This window comes from Equus caballus, chromosome 4, assembly GCF_041296265.1.
Source record: "Equus caballus isolate H_3958 breed thoroughbred chromosome 4, TB-T2T, whole genome shotgun sequence".
NCBI lineage: Eukaryota > Metazoa > Chordata > Mammalia > Perissodactyla > Equidae > Equus > Equus caballus.
Window position 1 is genome coordinate 97191132 of NC_091687.1, and position 17479 is coordinate 97208610.

The window sequence follows — 17479 nt, forward strand, 5'->3', positions numbered from 1 at the left end:
TTTCCTTTTTTTTTTTGTCTGACAAAACTGGACATCTGTATGTCCCTCCTGTCAACTCATATGCTCACAGATACAAAAAAATAAGTTTAAATATTAAAGAGAAAACACAAAGATACTTGGAATAAATGTGCATTTAAAACCCCAACTAAAATATCAACATGATGATAATGATAATAATTACAATGGTAATAACCAAAATAATTAGTACAATAATATTATCTTTATGAGCAGCATGGAACTTTCATTCCTGATCTGGAAGAAAAGGAAAGAAAAAGGTGAAAGAGTAAGAGACTTCCAACTTAAGTAGACAAAATAATTTTCTTTAAAATGGAAGGCTATGTTGTCTTTGCCTGTAAAAGATCAGATCTAGAAAGGGCTGGAAGTGAAGTGTGCAAGGGGGCCCAGGATGCTACCCAATAACGCAAACAGAGGCTACTACTGTCACTGGGCATGAGGCAATCCGATGGGGTACTGCCACCATCTGGCTGCCGAAAGTCCGGAACAAACGGGTTTTCCAGTCTGGTGCAGCTCTGGCTCGTGAGTCCTCCAAAGACTTATTTCCCCACCCTCTCTGGATGGCCATTTTCCTGTTGAGTCAGAATGATGGCACTGCCCCACCTCTGGATAAAGATGATCGTGGCGCCATGAGGATGGCATCTCATACCTCTCTCGGGCTCAGCCCCTCTGGGCTCCTGGGGGCTGCTTGGGTGTGCCCCATCTCGAGCGGGTCATCGTGTCCTTCCTGTCAGCCTAAGGCCTGGACCAAGCTGGTTCTACTTTGGGGACCTACTTCTTGGTAAGATAAGTAGAATTTATGGTTGGGGAGGGGAAATTTCCAGAGTTATTTCACATTTCACAGCTAAGAGCTAAGGTAACGGCTTCATTACTCAATTAGGTCAGGTATCACCATACAAACACCTTTCACAGTAGATTGTGATGGGAGGCTGCAGAGCGAGGAAGGAAAGAGGGGGAGGATGAGGATGGGCTGCCGAAACTGGGAGCGCCCTCTTCACACCTCGGAAACTCGGCTTTGGGGTCAGTTAGGGACTCAACATCCAGAATCAAACAATTAGGACCGCCCTTTAAAACTCCATCTATGACCAGACACACTCCCAACATTCATGTGTTTAAGGGTAATTTGCTATGAATGGAGAGACCCCCCCCCAACCCCCCCGTCCCCACCCCCAGCAGTGCTCAAAGCCTGAGAAAAAAACTTCCAGAAGGTACTGAAGGTGCAAAGAGGGCAAAGGGCAAAATTCTTTGGAAACTTAACTGCCTGTGGGAGTGTTCAGTTTTCCAAAGTGCAGTGTGACCCCTAGTTACCCTCACAAATGTCCCTCCCACCATCTGCCCCCAGACCCCTCTAAAACCAAAACCAAAGTCATGCCTTGGGTAGGCCTGGGTAGTGTGAGGAAAGACTCAGGAGCACACAAAGGTGGATGGTTGTCTAGAGCGGGAATAATATGGAAAACTGAGAGCAAAACACAGTCAGCAGAACCTGGGCAGAGAGGCGCAGGGCTGTGAGGGCAAAGCTGGGGTGAGGCTGAGGTCACGGGGCTGGGCACCAGGCCTCCTCTGCACCCTGCAGATGGCGGCAGGAAGGTTATGCCGGGCCTTGAGGCTGGCAGTGGGCTCCTCTCTTCTGTTCCTTCCATATCAGGAAGGAGGAAGCCGCCTGGCGAGGCCAACATTCTGAAAACAGAGATGGGACCTCTGGTCCCACAAATGGCAGAGCCGCCCTCCCAGCAGAACTGAGGGCAGGGTGGCGTGAGGGGGCAGGGTTGGGGGGGGCCTCTCTTGCTCTCTGTCCCCAAAGTAAAAGTCAACTAAAACCATCACTGTCATCAGATTCACCCACCCACCATCCATTTCCCACATCTCTCTCAAGCCCCTGCTAGCTCCCTGACACTCCTCTGCTACCAGCAGCCCAAGAAAGACAACAGGTATTAAAATAAAATTAAATTAAAAAAAAAAAGGAGAGACCAGAGTAAAATGTTCTAACAGCACAGAAGAAGAGCCGAGATGATCTGACTCGCCTCAGCTGGCTTCTTGGAGTACCACGGAAGTCCCCCTCACACCGCGTCTGTCGGTCGTCGGTAAGGCACTAGGAGGGAATGACGTGGAATCAAGACTGTGAGAGCTGTGACGGCGGCGCCGAGGGACACATGGGGAGGGGCGGCATCCTTGCTCACACCCACACACTCGCTCACGCTTGCACGCTCGCTCGCTCATGCTCACACACCTGGACCACCACATTGGTACATGCCTTCGTTAGATCACTCTTTTTTGTGCAATTACATAGAGGAATAGTCTATTGGTATCATTGGAGTTGAACACAAAGTAGAAAATGGGGTGCAGAGAGCTACATTCTACTAGGGTTCGGCAATGGCCGCCAGCCCTACGCTACGGGACTAGGGGTTGATTCAAAGAGAAAATAAATCTTCAGAAAAGAACAAAACTAAAGTTTGCAACACACGTTATTAATGACATTGCTTAGCGATTTATCCAGAGTGCTCAGAAAGAGAAAACGCGCCCTCTCCCGGGTCCCCACAGTCCGGCCACCCCATCAGCCCTGACCAATGAGCCAGAACCGGGCTTTGCCAACCCCAGACTGGCCCCCGAACATCACCTCCTGGACCTTCTAGACGGCTGCCAACCCTTTCGAGTTCTGGAAAAATCCCTAATTCTTCTGTTCAATAATTAAAATCTATTGGATTTCCATATCAGGTGTCCCTGACAGCAAATTTTTAAACGTCACTTGCTGCCATATGAAAATAATCTTTGCAAAGTTTGTAGATAAAGTTCTTCAAAAACTGGGGCCTCCCCACTTCCGGAATCTTCCGTTGCTCTCTTCTTCTCCTTTCCAGTTTGGTGCAGAATGGGTTCGTGAGCTGTGTTTCTTGTTACCGACGTTTTCTTTTTTTTCTTTTTCTTTTTTAAAATAAAAAGCATAGATTTCCCCCTCCTTAATCCCTTCCTTTTTAAAATGTTCTCTTCTCTGCTCTCAGTCCTCCCACTTCCTAGTTCAAGTTTCGTTTGTGTCCCATCCCGTCCCCTGCCCCCCTCCCTGCCCCGTTTGCATTGTTTGTGTGCGGCATCTTCAGTATAAAAAGCCCAGCTCCCACCTCGGTCCCTTTTCCTCTCCCTCCTCCCCTCTGGCCGTTCTCCCCCCTCCCCTCCCCTTCCAGTGTTTATATGTAAGGGTACTGGTTGACCTTGGCAGGGCTCAGTGGGTATCCAGTGTAGACGGTGGAGGCTGGAGAGGCGCTGATGTAGGTCTGGTGGGCAAACTGGGCTGGATACTGACTTGGGTGGATGGTGGGCGAGGGCAGGACCCGGGGGCCCATGCTCACGGGGACCTGGTGGACGATGCTGGCCGGGTAGGCAGTGTGCTGCACGGTGTGACGCGCTGAGCCTTGGGAGGCCACCAGGTGGGCCACAGTGCCAGTGGAGCCCAGGGCCGCAGGCGCCGTGTAGGTATAGAGGTGGGGCTGGGTGGGGAGGTGGGCGGCGGCGGCCAGGTGGGGGTGCACAGCGCCGTGGCTGGGGCTGTTGTGAGGGAAGGAGTACGGGGCCTGAGCCATTGTGGGAGTGATATAGGCCTGCTGCCGTCGGTGGCTCCCAGCACGGTCTGCGGTGATGTGTTGCTGAGCCTGGAGAAGGAGAAGAAGAGGCTGCATTCGGGGCTGGACGCCTGGGAGAGGAGTGGGAGGGAGGAAAAGGGAGAGGGGAGGAAGGAGAGGAGGGAGGAGGGGGAAGCGACGAGGGGGAGGAGGGAGAGGAGAGGGCAGTGGGGAGGAGAGGGGGAGCGGAGGGAAAGGGGGGGGATGGGGCAGGCTGAGGAGGGGAAGAGAGAAGTGGGGGCGGGGAGGGAAGAAGGGAGAAGAGAGAGGAGAAGGGGGAAGAGGGGAAGCAGGAGGGACAAGAGGCTAGAAGCGGGAGGACAGGCAGACGATGCCAGGAAAGTAAAAATTCTCTTGGACTGAGAAAGGAAGGCTGCACCCAGCCGCTCCCCGGGCTGGAAGGCGCGCAGATGAAGCCAGCTGCAAGCTGACAGGAGACGATGCCTCCCAGGACACACTGCAGCTGTGAAGTGTCAAAAGGAGCCCTTCTTTGAGTAACAACTATTTTCTCTCTCACTGTGAAATCGTCAAATCTCAGAAACTTTGCTGTTTGAAACTGTATCAGTACAAACGAAACAGCCTTCTGTCACCTGGAGAGCCGAAGTCACCAGGACACAGAGACGCAGCCTCAGTTTACACGCTAGGTGCCCTGCTTCAGATGAGGGGCTTAGGAATACAAACTCCCCATTTACCTCACCTCTGTAGCTTCTAAGGAAACAGGTCTGAGTCCATATTGCAATTCAGACCTGGTGTTGACCCTTTACACATAGGAGACTCTGCATCATTTACCTTCCATCTAAACACCACCCACCTTCTCCAAATCCTCTGACTCTTTCTCTGGTTTGGGATTTCTGATGTGTGGCTCCCTCACTGCAACAAATCAGTACACCTGACTTTGTTGGACTGCAGGTCTGTCCCTGGTGTCCTGGCCTGACGGGGCCAGGACACAGTTTTACCCTTTGCTGGGCTGAAACACTAAGTTGTGGGCCACCCTCTTTTTAAGCTCTGGCACCATGTCACAAAGCCATCATACCACTGGACAAGTCAATGGCTTTGGGCTGGCTCTTTGTGAACCAGTGATACCAACTGCCCCAAGGGTGACCCATGGAGGAAAGAAAACAGCAGAGGTCACTCAGGGTGTTTCCTGCCACCACTAGAGGGGCTGCAGCTCTGGGGGGGGGGGGTGAGGGGCTGCCACAGTGACCCTCTCTGAAGCTGAGGAAAGGGGGGGATGAGGTGATGTGCTTGGCTGGTGAGACAACCATCGCGTGGGGCTTACCTGGCTGAGATTGAGAGGCTGCTGCTGCTGGAAATGTGGTCCTGGCCGCTGCTGCCGGTAGGCAACGGCTCCAGACGAGCTCCCTGAAGAGTGACCGCTGGTGGAGGTCACGTTGCTGGAGGACTTGGACTTGTAGGACGAGTGGTGACTGGTGTTGACTGTGTTGGGAGAAGAAACAGGTCACAGATCAGTCACAGGTCCTCAGCTGCCCAGAAGACCCGACGCCTCTAGGGCACAACAGTGGTCTTCTAGGAAGGAACACATTCCTGAGACTGGCCACTGGGCTCTGGCTTGTTCCACAGGTTGGGAGCAAGTCTTGCTGGGCTTTAGAAGTTCTATCTGGTGACAGTGAAAAGCACAAGGAGGGTCTAACAGAGAAAAGCAGGGGCGTTCTCTGCAGCTCTTCATGTCCCATCCAGGGCTGCAGTGGGGGCTGGCCACTGAGATACAGAGACACACAGTGACAGGTACAGCAGGACAGAGATAACTGAGTCTCAAAAAAAGGACCACAAGTGTCCTAGAGGAGAAAGCAACAACTGGAATAAGACGAACAGGGTAAGGAGGTCTATATAAAATAAACCATTTTAGTCCATTTCAGTGTTGAGTGATCTGTGAATACTGGCTCCCAGCAGAGTGGGGCTTGTGTCTCGGTGGGGCCACCACACACAGGCATGGGATGTGGCAGACTCGAGTGCTATTGCTCACCTGCCTCTCAGTGTCTCTCTAGAAATCAAACAATTCTCTCTTGAAGCTTTGCCTAGCATAGATGAATGAAAACCAAGATGGAACAATCCACAGGCAATATGAAAAACGCCTTCGGTATAGGGAATCCTTATCCACCAAAACAGCACACTTCCAGACTCCTGACTCTAAAATGTCCACATTTGAGGGAGTTGCCCAGAGCAGGGGTGTTCAAGAGAAGAACTATGTAAGGTGTCTCATGTTAAGGGAGAATTGGCAAGGACATACACAGGATGCCAGAAGACAGGTCTACTTCTTGTGCTGTTCAATAGCAAGAATTCAGAAGATTTACTGGGGCCTGAGCATCTTTGGGAAACACACAAACCTAACGCCATCTCAACTGGGTACCTGTGGTCGCTAGTGTGAACTGGGTGGATCCGGCCGTTCTTGGGGGTAGAGGATGCTAAGTATTGACGAAGCACACGTCATAAGGATCAGTCCTCGATGGAACCGGGTTGGGTTGATTCTATTACAAATCCCAGGGTGAAGAAATCAAAGTCAGAGGGGAGATGCCTGAGGCCAGAGAGAATGCTGATTGAGTGCTGATGGAGAGAAACCCGGGACCAGGAGATCGGGGTGCACACTGAAGGCAGAGAGGAGCTGGGTCCCCAGCAACAGCCTCCGAGGTAATGGGGGAGCTGCCTCACTGGGGAGGGAGGTGCTGGGTCCTAACAGAGACCTCTAAATCTGACCGTGCGCCTGGGGGGCCTCCCATCCCACCCACTGAATCAGAACCCTGTGGAGGCGCCCAGGAATTTGTGTTCTTAACAAGCTTCCCAGGAGGGCAGGAGCCAGCCAGGCCCTGTATCTGTAGCTGACCTATACATGGGAATCAGGGCTCTTTGCTCAAGCTGGTTAGACTCTCAAAGGCCCTCCAAAATCTGGGGGATGGAGAGGATTTGGGGGACCCATTGTAGGGTAGAAGGTGGACAGTTGCAAATGCCGGCTATCAGTAGAACTTCAGTTTCTCTCCTTCATTCGGCCACGGTGCTACTGTGTTGGAGTCAAACTCCTTCCTGCTCTGCAACAGATCATAAACTGTGCTTGCTGTCCGGGCCCCAGCTGGGGATGGCATCCCTCTGCTCCTGTTTCAACTCTCTGTAAATTTGTGGAACTTATGTTTGAGGGAGAAACCCTGGGCTTGAGGTCTCCAGAGCTTGAGCCTACAAGTCAAGAGGTTAGAGAGTTTTAGATGAAATGGGCAAGACAGAGCACTGCATTCACCTGCTACCATTATCGTAGGGGCAGGAGATGGGGGCTGGGTCACAGCTTGTCAAGCTGTCAGAGTAGGGGATCCCTGTATAAGGGAGGGTGTTCTGAAGGGTACCAAGAGATTAAAATAATAATTTCCTCCTGCAGAGATGAATAAAGTGACAAGCTCTTGCTGTATATCTTGGAGCTGTGAGGGCCATGACAGAGCTCTCTGGTCAAGCCTTGTCCAGCTGTGCACAAAGATCCCCTGCCCCAAGGACAGCCCTTGGTTCACAGGGTGGCCTCCAGTGGTCCTGTCAGCACTAGGTGGGTGGGAGAGCGCTCAGAGAATGGGTGAGCCCTGGAGCCAGACCCCTGGGAGGTCCAGCCACATGGCCTTGGCTTAGTTAACCTCTCTGTCCTTTCATTTCCTCATTTGGAAAACTTGGAAAATGATGGTAACTACATATAGGGCCATCATGAGGATTATATGAGTTAACATATGGAGAATACTTACTATCTGGCATGTGTTAAGCTCTTAAAAGTGTTAGCTGTGTTAGCTATTGTTGACGTCTTTATCAGTGAGCCCAGTTCCCTGGCTAATGCTGATGCTCAAGGAACAGGTGTCTGCTCCAAGCTGGGACAACCAAGTCCTGTCTCCTGGAAATGGGAAATTAGAGCCTGGGAATCACCAGGTCAGGGTGAAGCAGTGCTCCAGAAAGCAGGCGTCAGGCTTCCAGCAGCCCAGGTCCCAGGGGTTCTGGCTCCTGCCCCACCTGGGACCTAGTTGTTGAACTTTCCCTCAGCCCTACATCCCTCCAATAAATTCTCCACTTGTCTTGAGGCAGCGCACAGTTCACTCATTCATTCCAAAAGAACCTTAACCAACCCAAGAGATCTGAGAAGGCTACGTGAGAAATGCTCAAGGATCCTTCCTGAGCTGAGAACCACAGGAAGGGACAAGTACTGTGGGAAAATGGACTGTCACCTGCACAGCATTATCCTGACTCAAGCGGGCTCAGGGAACCGCTGGAGCTCCAGCTGGGGTGGCTGCAGTCATTCGTACCTTGGCCTGTATGGGCCAACGGGGCACCAGGAAGCTGAGGAAGGCTGCTTTCCCCATTTTTCCAAGCCTAGGATGATTCTGCAGCTAATAGCATATATTAGTGTTGAGAAACACCACAGGCTGGGGATGGGCAGGCAACACAATGAAGTGCCTTTCTGCCTCTTAATCGTCACTAGAAAGACTGTGCAGCATGTCCTCACAGGGAAAATAAATCTCTTTACAGCAGAAAATTATACCATGGGGCTCCCCAGAGACACTGACACTGGTTGCTTTAGAACCTGTTGACCTACTGAGAATGACCTTCCTTTTTTTCTTTTTTTTTTCTTTTTTCTTTTTGTCACAAATATCCCTCAGAGATTCTTGGCCATTCAAGCAGTCTCTTCTTTTACTTTAGATATAATGCAGTCTTGTGGAAATGCAGTGGGCTAAGCGCTCAAAATAGCCACAGTCACACACAGTGCTATGGGCTGATGATGGAAACGGTTAATGTGACCTGGAAGGTGTACAATGTGGGCTCCACAAAGCTGTCCTCTCTTGATGTGCACCTTTGTGAAAACCACTGCATTACGCTGGGCAAAGCTGGCCTTGTTTCCTCACCTGTTAACCAGGGGTTGGACGAGGTGGTCTCAAAGTTTCAGTAACTCTCGCCACAATTTTGTCACCTTCCACGGAGTGGTGCCAGCACCAAGGCTGACAAAGCTCCAAACTGGAAGATTTCTAGACTTGTGGAAACCTGGCCACTCTCTCATGCATCCTCCATTTCATTTTAAAAGGCCAAGAGAAATTCAGTATTAGCTATGTTTTTTTTTTTCCTTTATCAATTCCTAGGTGACTTGCATAAGGTCCATCATAAGCCAAGTCTTATATACCATGATCCTGTATGTCAGAGGGGTCATACTGTCACAGAGCTCCCCTGAGATGTCATGGAACATGGGCATCCTTGATTCACAAAACTCATCGTCTCATCCTGTAGGTCTGCATTCCCTGAGTTGAAATCCCTGGGGTCATTTTTGAAATTCAGAATTTCTGATTTTAGGAAGGTAATGTGGCACATATGCAATATGTTAGGTTACTCCCAGCAGAGCCTCAGGTACCACCCTCTAACCAAAGACACAACTATTTCAAAATACAGCAATATTTCAATATATGGCACAAATATGACCATGACGCAAATATGAATACGACAAAGAGACTACGAGTAGCTTCTGGTTAGTTCAGGTCAGGTTTTACCACCAACTGAGTTTGCTATCAACTTCAAATTGGGTTTTCAGAGCTTTTGGATTTTGGACTACAGATGAGGAAGGAATATTTCCTTCTCTTCCTGCTCAATCAAAGGGCTGGTCTTCCCTAAGGATTTCAACAACACATTCTCAGGAACTTCACTGTTAATGAAGCAGGAGAGCCCTGGACACCGAGCTGTGTGCTTTCAAGGCTGCAATTGTTATCACTGGGGTACATGAAGGGCTACCTGAGGACCTGAGGGCACACGGCAAGTAAAGACTGAAGGGGTCAGTTTCCAGATTCTCAGCTTTCGAGGGTATCTTTTCCTAATCTGATTCACCAGTATTGGGACCCATGGGTTTCCCTTCCCCACCTTCTCACTCACATTCATACTTCTCCCATTTTACAAAAGAAAGGCTTCCTTCTCACTGTCCTGAATGCTAATATGGTACATGGCTTCCAGGTGTAAGAAACCTAAGGGGTGCCCAAATGGGATATCCAGAATGGACGGCTCCCAAGGGACAGTACCCTGAGAGCAAAGACAAGCCGTCTTCAACAAGAAACACTGAAGGCTGTCCAGTCTTATTTTGTTCAGGCTACAAACTCTTTGCAACCCCCTCACCCTATCCATGCATTCCTGAGATAAAATTTAGAAGCGAGGTGTTGTCACAGGGGGCATTCTGACAGCTCTGGCTGCCTGGCTCCACTAGGAGAGACTGCTCCTTAGGGCGCATGGCAGCACTTCCATGTACTGAATGAGCTGGACCTGTAGCCTCAAGGTTTTGGCAAACACATTAAAGTACTTAAGCTATGATACAATATACAAGACAGAAATTATATCCCTTGCAAATATTTAAACTGAAATGTGTGATGGATATCGTTTTAAACAATTATTTAAGGGGTGCATGGGCAGAAGTCAGGAGGCCACCACCCTGAGGAATCCTGTCTCCTGCACGAACTACTCTGTGGGCCTGACATGCTCCTTTGGTCCTGGAGAGCACTGCCTCCTGCCAAGGTTTCCACTAAAATACTTGCCCAGGCAGAGAAAGTGGGTTTTGGGAGAAAGAGATGTCCGTCCTCATGTCCCACACTCTGCAGGTGGCACTGGGCTAGAAAAGTCCCTAAAGACCCATCCTGAATTCTACTCTTCACCCTCAGGTCGCCTTCAGTGGCAGGACCTGAATCGCCCCTGCCTCGTGAGCCTTACACGTGGCAACCGCCCCAAGAAGGTCCCAAGGTCTCCCGTAGCAGCTGACACAGACAGAGGGTCCTTCCTGATGAATAATAGGTTCTCACATCTAAATAAAATCTTTCTGGCAGTTTGTAGCCCTTTCCTTCTAAATACTGTAGGGCTGTTATGAGGTGCTGACTGGCTTGGATGGGCTGGTGACGGCTTGTGGCAGAAAAGCAGAACGTGCATATTTCTTCTGGTTTATTCCCCAAATTCTTCCACTAGTGAGTATGAGCAAGGGAGATGCTGAAACGATGCTACTATATCTGGGTGAGCTGCTAAATTTATCGAGAAGGTTAAGCTGTCAGCCTTCAGTCTAGGGCCCAGGTTTCAGGACAAGCCTTCCGAGGACGGAGGGAGTCCTTTGAAAGAAGCAGCGTGTGAGGAGAGAGACACGCTCGCTATGATCGCTCCCCCCAACAGCGAGTTCCGAGGAGATGCCCAGGCGAGTCTATTTCACCTCATCCTACCGACTTGGGGAAGTTCTTCCCACACAGGAAGCTTCTTGGACGGGAGTGATGCTGCTAGTCGGTCAGGAACTCCCCAAAGTGGCTGTCATTTCAGACCAGAGGATAAGGAACTGGCGGCTTTTATTTTATATTCATCAACCTGGTCACAGGGAGAGCCATTGTAAAGGCAACAAGGTATTAATCAAAATTAAAAAATGAAAACCGCTTGTACAATGTGATGCTAAGCAGAATCCTACCTGGGCTACTTAAACAAAGCCCTTGGGTGAGGATCTAAAATGACCTGGGCTTATTAGCTCTCATGTAACAAAACTGCTAACAGCAGAAAACGAGAAAACCCGTCTCCAGAGAGATGCTCGGGCCTGTCCCAGCTCCAGGTTACCTGGCACCAGGCTGTCACATTCCACCAACACTTCGCTGGCCTGGGTTTTCAGGGGTGGCACGATGATAGTTCGGGGGTTCCCAGTGCAATGATTCTCCAGGCTCCCCTTGGTGTCAAAGGTGTTGGCGTTGTGTCCGGCACGGTGCTGCACGGAGTAGGGGCTGGTGTTGCTGGAGGAGTCGGAGTAGGGAGAGTCGTGGACCGTGACACAGCTGATGACGTTTTTTCTCTGCTTGGAGACAGTGCTGAAAATGTAAAGGGAGAAATCAGAACCAAGAGAAGGCTGCGAAGTGAGACAGCAAAGCAGCATTTCAGAACTGGCTGTGTGAAAAGGCCCTCTCTGTTCTCTGGGGCAGGGGCAGGAAGCAGAGGGAGAGGGCAGGAAGGTGACTTTTGCGCTCCGTAACCCTAATGGGGAGGGAGGCACACAGGCATCACCTATCTAACCAGTAGCAGGAGGCATGGGAAGACAAGAGAAGGGGCTGGAGCTGGGCCCACAGGCACTTCTGGAAATTGGGGAGTGAGAAACTTCGGGGCAGGCCTGGGCTCTCAGCAGAACCGCGGGAGAGGCACCTGTAGCCCAGAATGGTGTGGCAATGCCTTCTGAGCCACCAGAAGGGGACAGCTGAGAAACAGAGAGCCCAGCAAGATCCAGGAAGCCTAAGGCCCTGGTTTGGGAGAACATGGCTGGGAAAGAAACAGCATAAACTTAGGCTCAGGGCCTGGGAGAGCCAGCTAACTTAGGCAGAGGGAATGCAATATTCCAGAGGAACCAGGATGCTGCCTGAGGGAAGAAAGGTAAGTGAGGTTCTGAGGCGGCTGCACAGTTCGGATGTGCAGAGGGGGAGAAAGTGGAGCTGGACTTGACACCCCGGGCCACCTCTCTGCTGGGAGGGTGTTCCGTGGGAAGACTTCGAGGTGCAGCTCCCGGACCTCTGAGTCCCCTCCACAGGGAAGGCCCAGCCCTCCTGCAGCTTCTCCACTGTCCGCACCGAGGATCAGGGAGGGGACGGCACTGCATCTAGGTGAGGTGGGGGGTGGGGGGGGGGGTCCGGCCGGGATGATGCCCTCGGGGCATCTGAATCCTGTGACTTCATCGTCTATCTCAAACTTAGTACACTGACGGGGGAAACTGGCTTTGGACGGCTCTTGGCCAGCACACTTTTTTTCTGAGATATTTACGTTTGTGTGGTTACTTTGGGAACCAATTCTGTCTGCCCTCAACTTAGCGAGTGCCTGGTGGGATGATGGATATGGAATTTGTTGCTTATTGTGAAGGTTTTAAAAATGGATTCTCATCTATTTTTGTATATTGATCACCTATTTTTAAGAAATATTGATTGCCTAAGTAAGGTGGTCAGTTTCCAACTAATATGCTAAGAAAAGAAGCTGGTATTTATAGATATCAGGGCCTAATGGAACCACAACACCCCCCGATGTGTCTTACCCAAGGTCACACAGCCAGTGACAGGCCAGACTCTTTCCAAGATTGACCTCTGCCACCCTAAGGGCAGTGAAGTGGGCAAACTCCAGAGGCCCAGGCAGCTGGGCAGAAGGGAAGGGAAGGACAGCAGGGCTGCTACCCTACACGAGGCAGAGGGTGGCAGGCGAGCCGCAGGTCTGGCCCCCTGCATGCTGAAGCCTGCCACTACTGTCATCTCGGCCAGGGAATTCTTCTACTGCCTGCACATTCCGTCCTCGCTGGTTCAGGGTCGAAGGGTGCCTCCCTCACAGTGTCTGTGGGTAAGAGCACCAGATGTCTAACGTCAGCCTCTGCTGGTGGTGTGGCCTTGGGCAGCTACTCAACCTGAGCAATTCAGTCTCCCTATCAGCAAAGGTGGATAATAACAGTACCTCTATCGTAGGCTTGTTCTGAGGATTAAGAGAGAAAATATGTGGAAAGTGCTTTGAACCGTGCACGACACAGGAAGCGTTCTATAAAAGCTGCCATTACTATCATTGGTTGTGTTACCTCATTTAACATGTGAAAACAGGTTTGCAAAAAACACATCTAGGCAAAGCGAATTCTATCAAGGTACAAACTTGCTGGAAAAGTTTCTAGTCTACGAATGAACCAGAAGATTGATAGGAAATGAACACTCAGTTCGCTATCTTGGGGATCTCTGCTAGGCGCTCCTGGGAATTTTTGTACAAAGAGATAAAATACACGTCTCTGCCTTTGAGAATATTGAAATCTCAGTGAGGGACTGTATAAAAACATGACAAGTGAAACAGTAAAAGCTTTGAAGTGATCAGTTAAAGCGAACAATGGATGTCACAAAGCCTTCCATGAGGAACTGTCACATGAGTTGCACAGATGGTAACTGTTAAGAACTCAAAGGAAGGTGAGGAATGAATTAATTGCATATATTTATAGCTCTTCATGTTAACTTTGATAAAATAAATTTTAATTAATAAAATATATACTTCTCTCTTATAACAGTTTAAATGCAAAAAACCCATAAGCTTCTTCCTCAAAAAGCTAAACACAGAGTGACCATATACCCAGCACTTCCACTCCCAGGTATATACGCAAAGGAATTGAAAACAGGGACTCAAACAGATGTGTTCACAGCAGCCAAAAGGTGGAAATAACCCAAGTGTCCATCAACAGATGAACGGATCAACAAAATGTGGTATATCCAGACAATGGAGTATTATTCAGCCATAAAAATGAATAAAGTTCTGAAATATGCTACAATATGGATGAACCTTGAAAACATTATGCTAAGTGACATAAGCCAGACACAAAAGGACAGATACTGTATGATTCCACTTACATAAGGTATTGGAATAGGCAAATTCATAGAGACAGAAAGTAGATTACCGGTTTCCAGGGGCTGGGGGAGGGAGGAATGGGGAGTTACTGCTTAATGGGTACAGAGTTTCTTTTTGGGGTGACAGAAAGTTTCTGGAAATAGTGGTGAGACTGCACACATTGTGAATGTACTTAACGTCACTGAATTGTACATTTAAAAATGGTTAAAATGACAAATTCTGTGTTCTATTTTACTGCAAAGTAAAAAATTAATGTAATATACCAAAAACCATTGAATTGTACCTTTAAACGAGTGAATTATATGGCATGTGAATTATATCTCAATTAAAAAAAATCCCTATGCTTATTCAGAAACAAAAAAATAGGATTAGCAAAGGGGTGGGGGCGGGGGGCATTGAGATCTGTCACAAGAACTAGAAACTGGGGCACCAGGAAAGGTCACTGAGCCTAGAAGATAGGGAGAAGCAACCAGAGAGCAGCAAGACATTGCGGAGAGCTGTGGGATGAGGAGGAGGGAGCACTGGAAGGAGGAGTGCTGTCTTAAAAAGACAGAGACGGCGAAACCTGCAGCTGTGCTCTGTGCTGCATGGGGCTGGGCAAAGGCAAGGGGCTGCTCTGTGAATAGTCTGTTGTGTGCTAAGATATTAAAGGGACTCCCCCTCCACCCTTACGAAGTGCTCCCAGGACCGAGGAGAGGCCTGGGAGGCTGTGACCATGCAGCTCCCAGGTCCCGAGGGGAGGCAGGGAGATGGCGCTGCCCCGCCCTTCACTCTGAGCTGCAGTCACGGCTGGTTCTGTGTGATTACATAACACGAAGGCACGGTGGTTCATCTGGTCATCACAGAAAATGCAGACGTGTTCTGACACAGGTGCACGATCTGCAGGTGGTGGGCCCCACATGGAGAACAGAGGCAGGCTCTCAAATGTGTCCTGGGAGCCGGTGTTCTAGTCCTGGCCCCGCTGTCCATTTACTGGTGTGACCCTGGACAGTGGCCTGGATATTGACGTGACCCTGGATGTCCCTCCAGCTCCAATCTGCTATGAAATCCACTAGGGAGAGTGGCATTAAGGGATCTGTTGTGAGAGTCCCTTAAAGATTTATTATTAAAGGCATTTAAAATAGGATTTGGTTAACTCCTAACTTGGAGAGGAAATAAATTCCTTTGGTAAGTGTATCTTACATGTAGACCCAGGCTTGGCCAGTTCCTGCTGACCATATCTTCCTTAGGTTCTGAGTAGTTTAGAAAATGAAGAAACGAAAAACATACACACACAACACTAATTTTGGCTAAGCTGTAATAAAATTCAAATTGGACAGATTTGGGATTCTTCGCCCAAATTTGGAAACTGTGGACAAGCTTCAGCTCACTCTAAGACTTTTGTGACAACTAGAACTATTTGAACATACAACGGCCACTTGGTGAATCAGTGGACTTCTTGTCACTGAAGGATGGCTTTCTGGCAAGAGTCTTACAATAGCTGTCAGCTTGGTCTAGATGACCTGTGAGAATTTAGGGCCACGTCCTGATGGAAAGCCAACAGGAAGTGAGCCTTTCCACCAAAAAGGCTGAGGAATCCTGCGTGTCAGTGTCCTGGTATCTGTCAGAGAGTGTGGGATAAAACCTCTATAAACTCTTCACGGGTCCCACCCCTTTGTTCAGAGCTGGGATGTCCCTACGCCTAATGAGCAAATAGGTCCAACAGAGCAGAATGCTGATTTACCTGCCTTTTCGGATTTACATGTGACAGGTTTGGAAAAGGTGAATTAATCTGATAGCTCTGTTTTAATCTCTTCTATTGTTAGAAATCTCTCCGCTCTACCTGAATATACTATGCAGATTAGAGAAAAAATGGGAAGCTGTTAAATGAATCAACTTAAAAATGAGCACGCATCTGACAGTGCTAACTATGGATTCTTCAGGCTCATATGTATCGATTCTACTGGGATTCATTCTACTATAGTGTCTAATTATTATTGCTAGCTTATCAATCCCATTACAAATTGGTTAATGGAAGTGAGAGAGAGAGAGTGATATAAGTAGAATGAGAAATTTTGCTTAAATGGCCTTGACGGAACATCACCTCTGAATAAAGAACAAGGCTGCCAGAGTTCACGACTGCACTGTGTTGTCATGGCAATAGATGATTTTCATCATCTTAAAATGATGAAAAGAAATAAGGAGCTAAGAAGTAAAGAAATCAGCCCCAATGGAGAAAACACTGCCAGAGGATCAGACACAAATCTGTGACCCCCTCCTTGTGGGGCCCTGTCTGCCATGTGTTTCTGATTTCTATTTGCCAATCTCAGTCAATTTCATCCTTCAAGACCAGGGTCAAAACTCATCTCCACCAATCAACCTTTCATGACTTATTTCACTCCTGTGATTCCATAGTCAATGCTACATGTGAAAAATACTGCTCTTTTATTCCTACGACACTGATTACTAAATACAGGTCACATCTATTAGATGCACAACTCCTATTCTAAGAGTTTTATTTGTGTTATCTTCTCCAATCCTCACAGCAAGACTCAGTGGTAAAGAATTATTACAACTCTCATTTTAAGAACAACAAACTTCAGATGATGAGAACTGAGGTCACTTGCTTGCTCAAGGTCACATAGCTAGTTAGGGCAGAGTCAGGTTTGAACCAAGAGCATTCTTTTTTTTTTTTTTTTTTTTTGGTGACTAAGCATGGTTTAGCTTTATTTATTTTTTAAAATTTTATTTTATTGTGATAAAAATACTTAACATGAGATGTAAACTCTTAACAAAATTTTAAACATACAAGACAGACTTGTTGCTATAAGTGCAATGTTGTATAGCAGATCTCTAGAACGTATTCATTTTGCTTAACTGAAATCTATGCCCGTTACTTAGGGACTCCCCACGGCCCCTAGCAACTGAGATTCCACTCCTTGATTCTATGAAGTTGACTATTCTAGATACTTCGTGTAAGAGGTTTTTTGCATATTATAGAATTTCCTTCTTTTAAAGGCTGAATAGTATTCCATTGTATGTATATGCCACATCTTCTTTATCTATTCATCTGTCCATTCATCTGATGGACATTTGGTTGTTTTCACACGTTGGCTATTGTGAATAACGCTGCAATGAACATCTGATTTCAGTCTTTCAGATAAATATTTTTGAAGTGAGATTGCTGGATCATATGGTAGTTCTATTTTTACTTCTTTTGAGGAACCTCAATACTGTTTTCCATGGTGGCTGCACCAATTTACATGTCCACCAACAGTGCACAAGGGTTCCAATTTCTCCACTTCCTCATTTACACTTATCTTTTGTCTTTTTGATAACGGCCATCCCACAGCTGGGAGGTGCTATCTCGCTGCGATTTTCATTTGCATTTCCCTGACGATCAGTGATGTTGAGCACCTTTTCATATACCTGTTGGCCACTTGTATGTCTTCTTTGAAGAAACGTCTATTCAAGTCCTTGGCCCATTTTTAAATCAGGTTTGTTAGTGTTTTTGCTATGGA

At 48.3% G+C, this 17479-nt stretch overlaps 1 protein-coding gene across 10 annotated transcripts in view; it reads right to left on the reverse strand.

Annotated features, from left to right (window-relative positions):
• HIPK2 (homeodomain interacting protein kinase 2) overlaps nt 1-17479 on the reverse strand; it is a 177627-nt gene continuing 160148 nt past the window's right edge. For all 10 annotated transcript variants that reach the window (XM_070265103.1, XM_070265102.1, XM_023639815.2 and 7 more), the window contains 3 exons: nt 11202-11446; nt 4903-5060; nt 1-3653 (listed from right to left, as the gene is read on the reverse strand). In XM_070265103.1, the coding sequence (XP_070121204.1) occupies nt 3192-3653; nt 4903-5060; nt 11202-11446 (865 nt within the window). In that variant the 3' untranslated portion in view covers nt 1-3191. The remainder of the gene's footprint in view (nt 3654-4902; nt 5061-11201; nt 11447-17479) is intronic.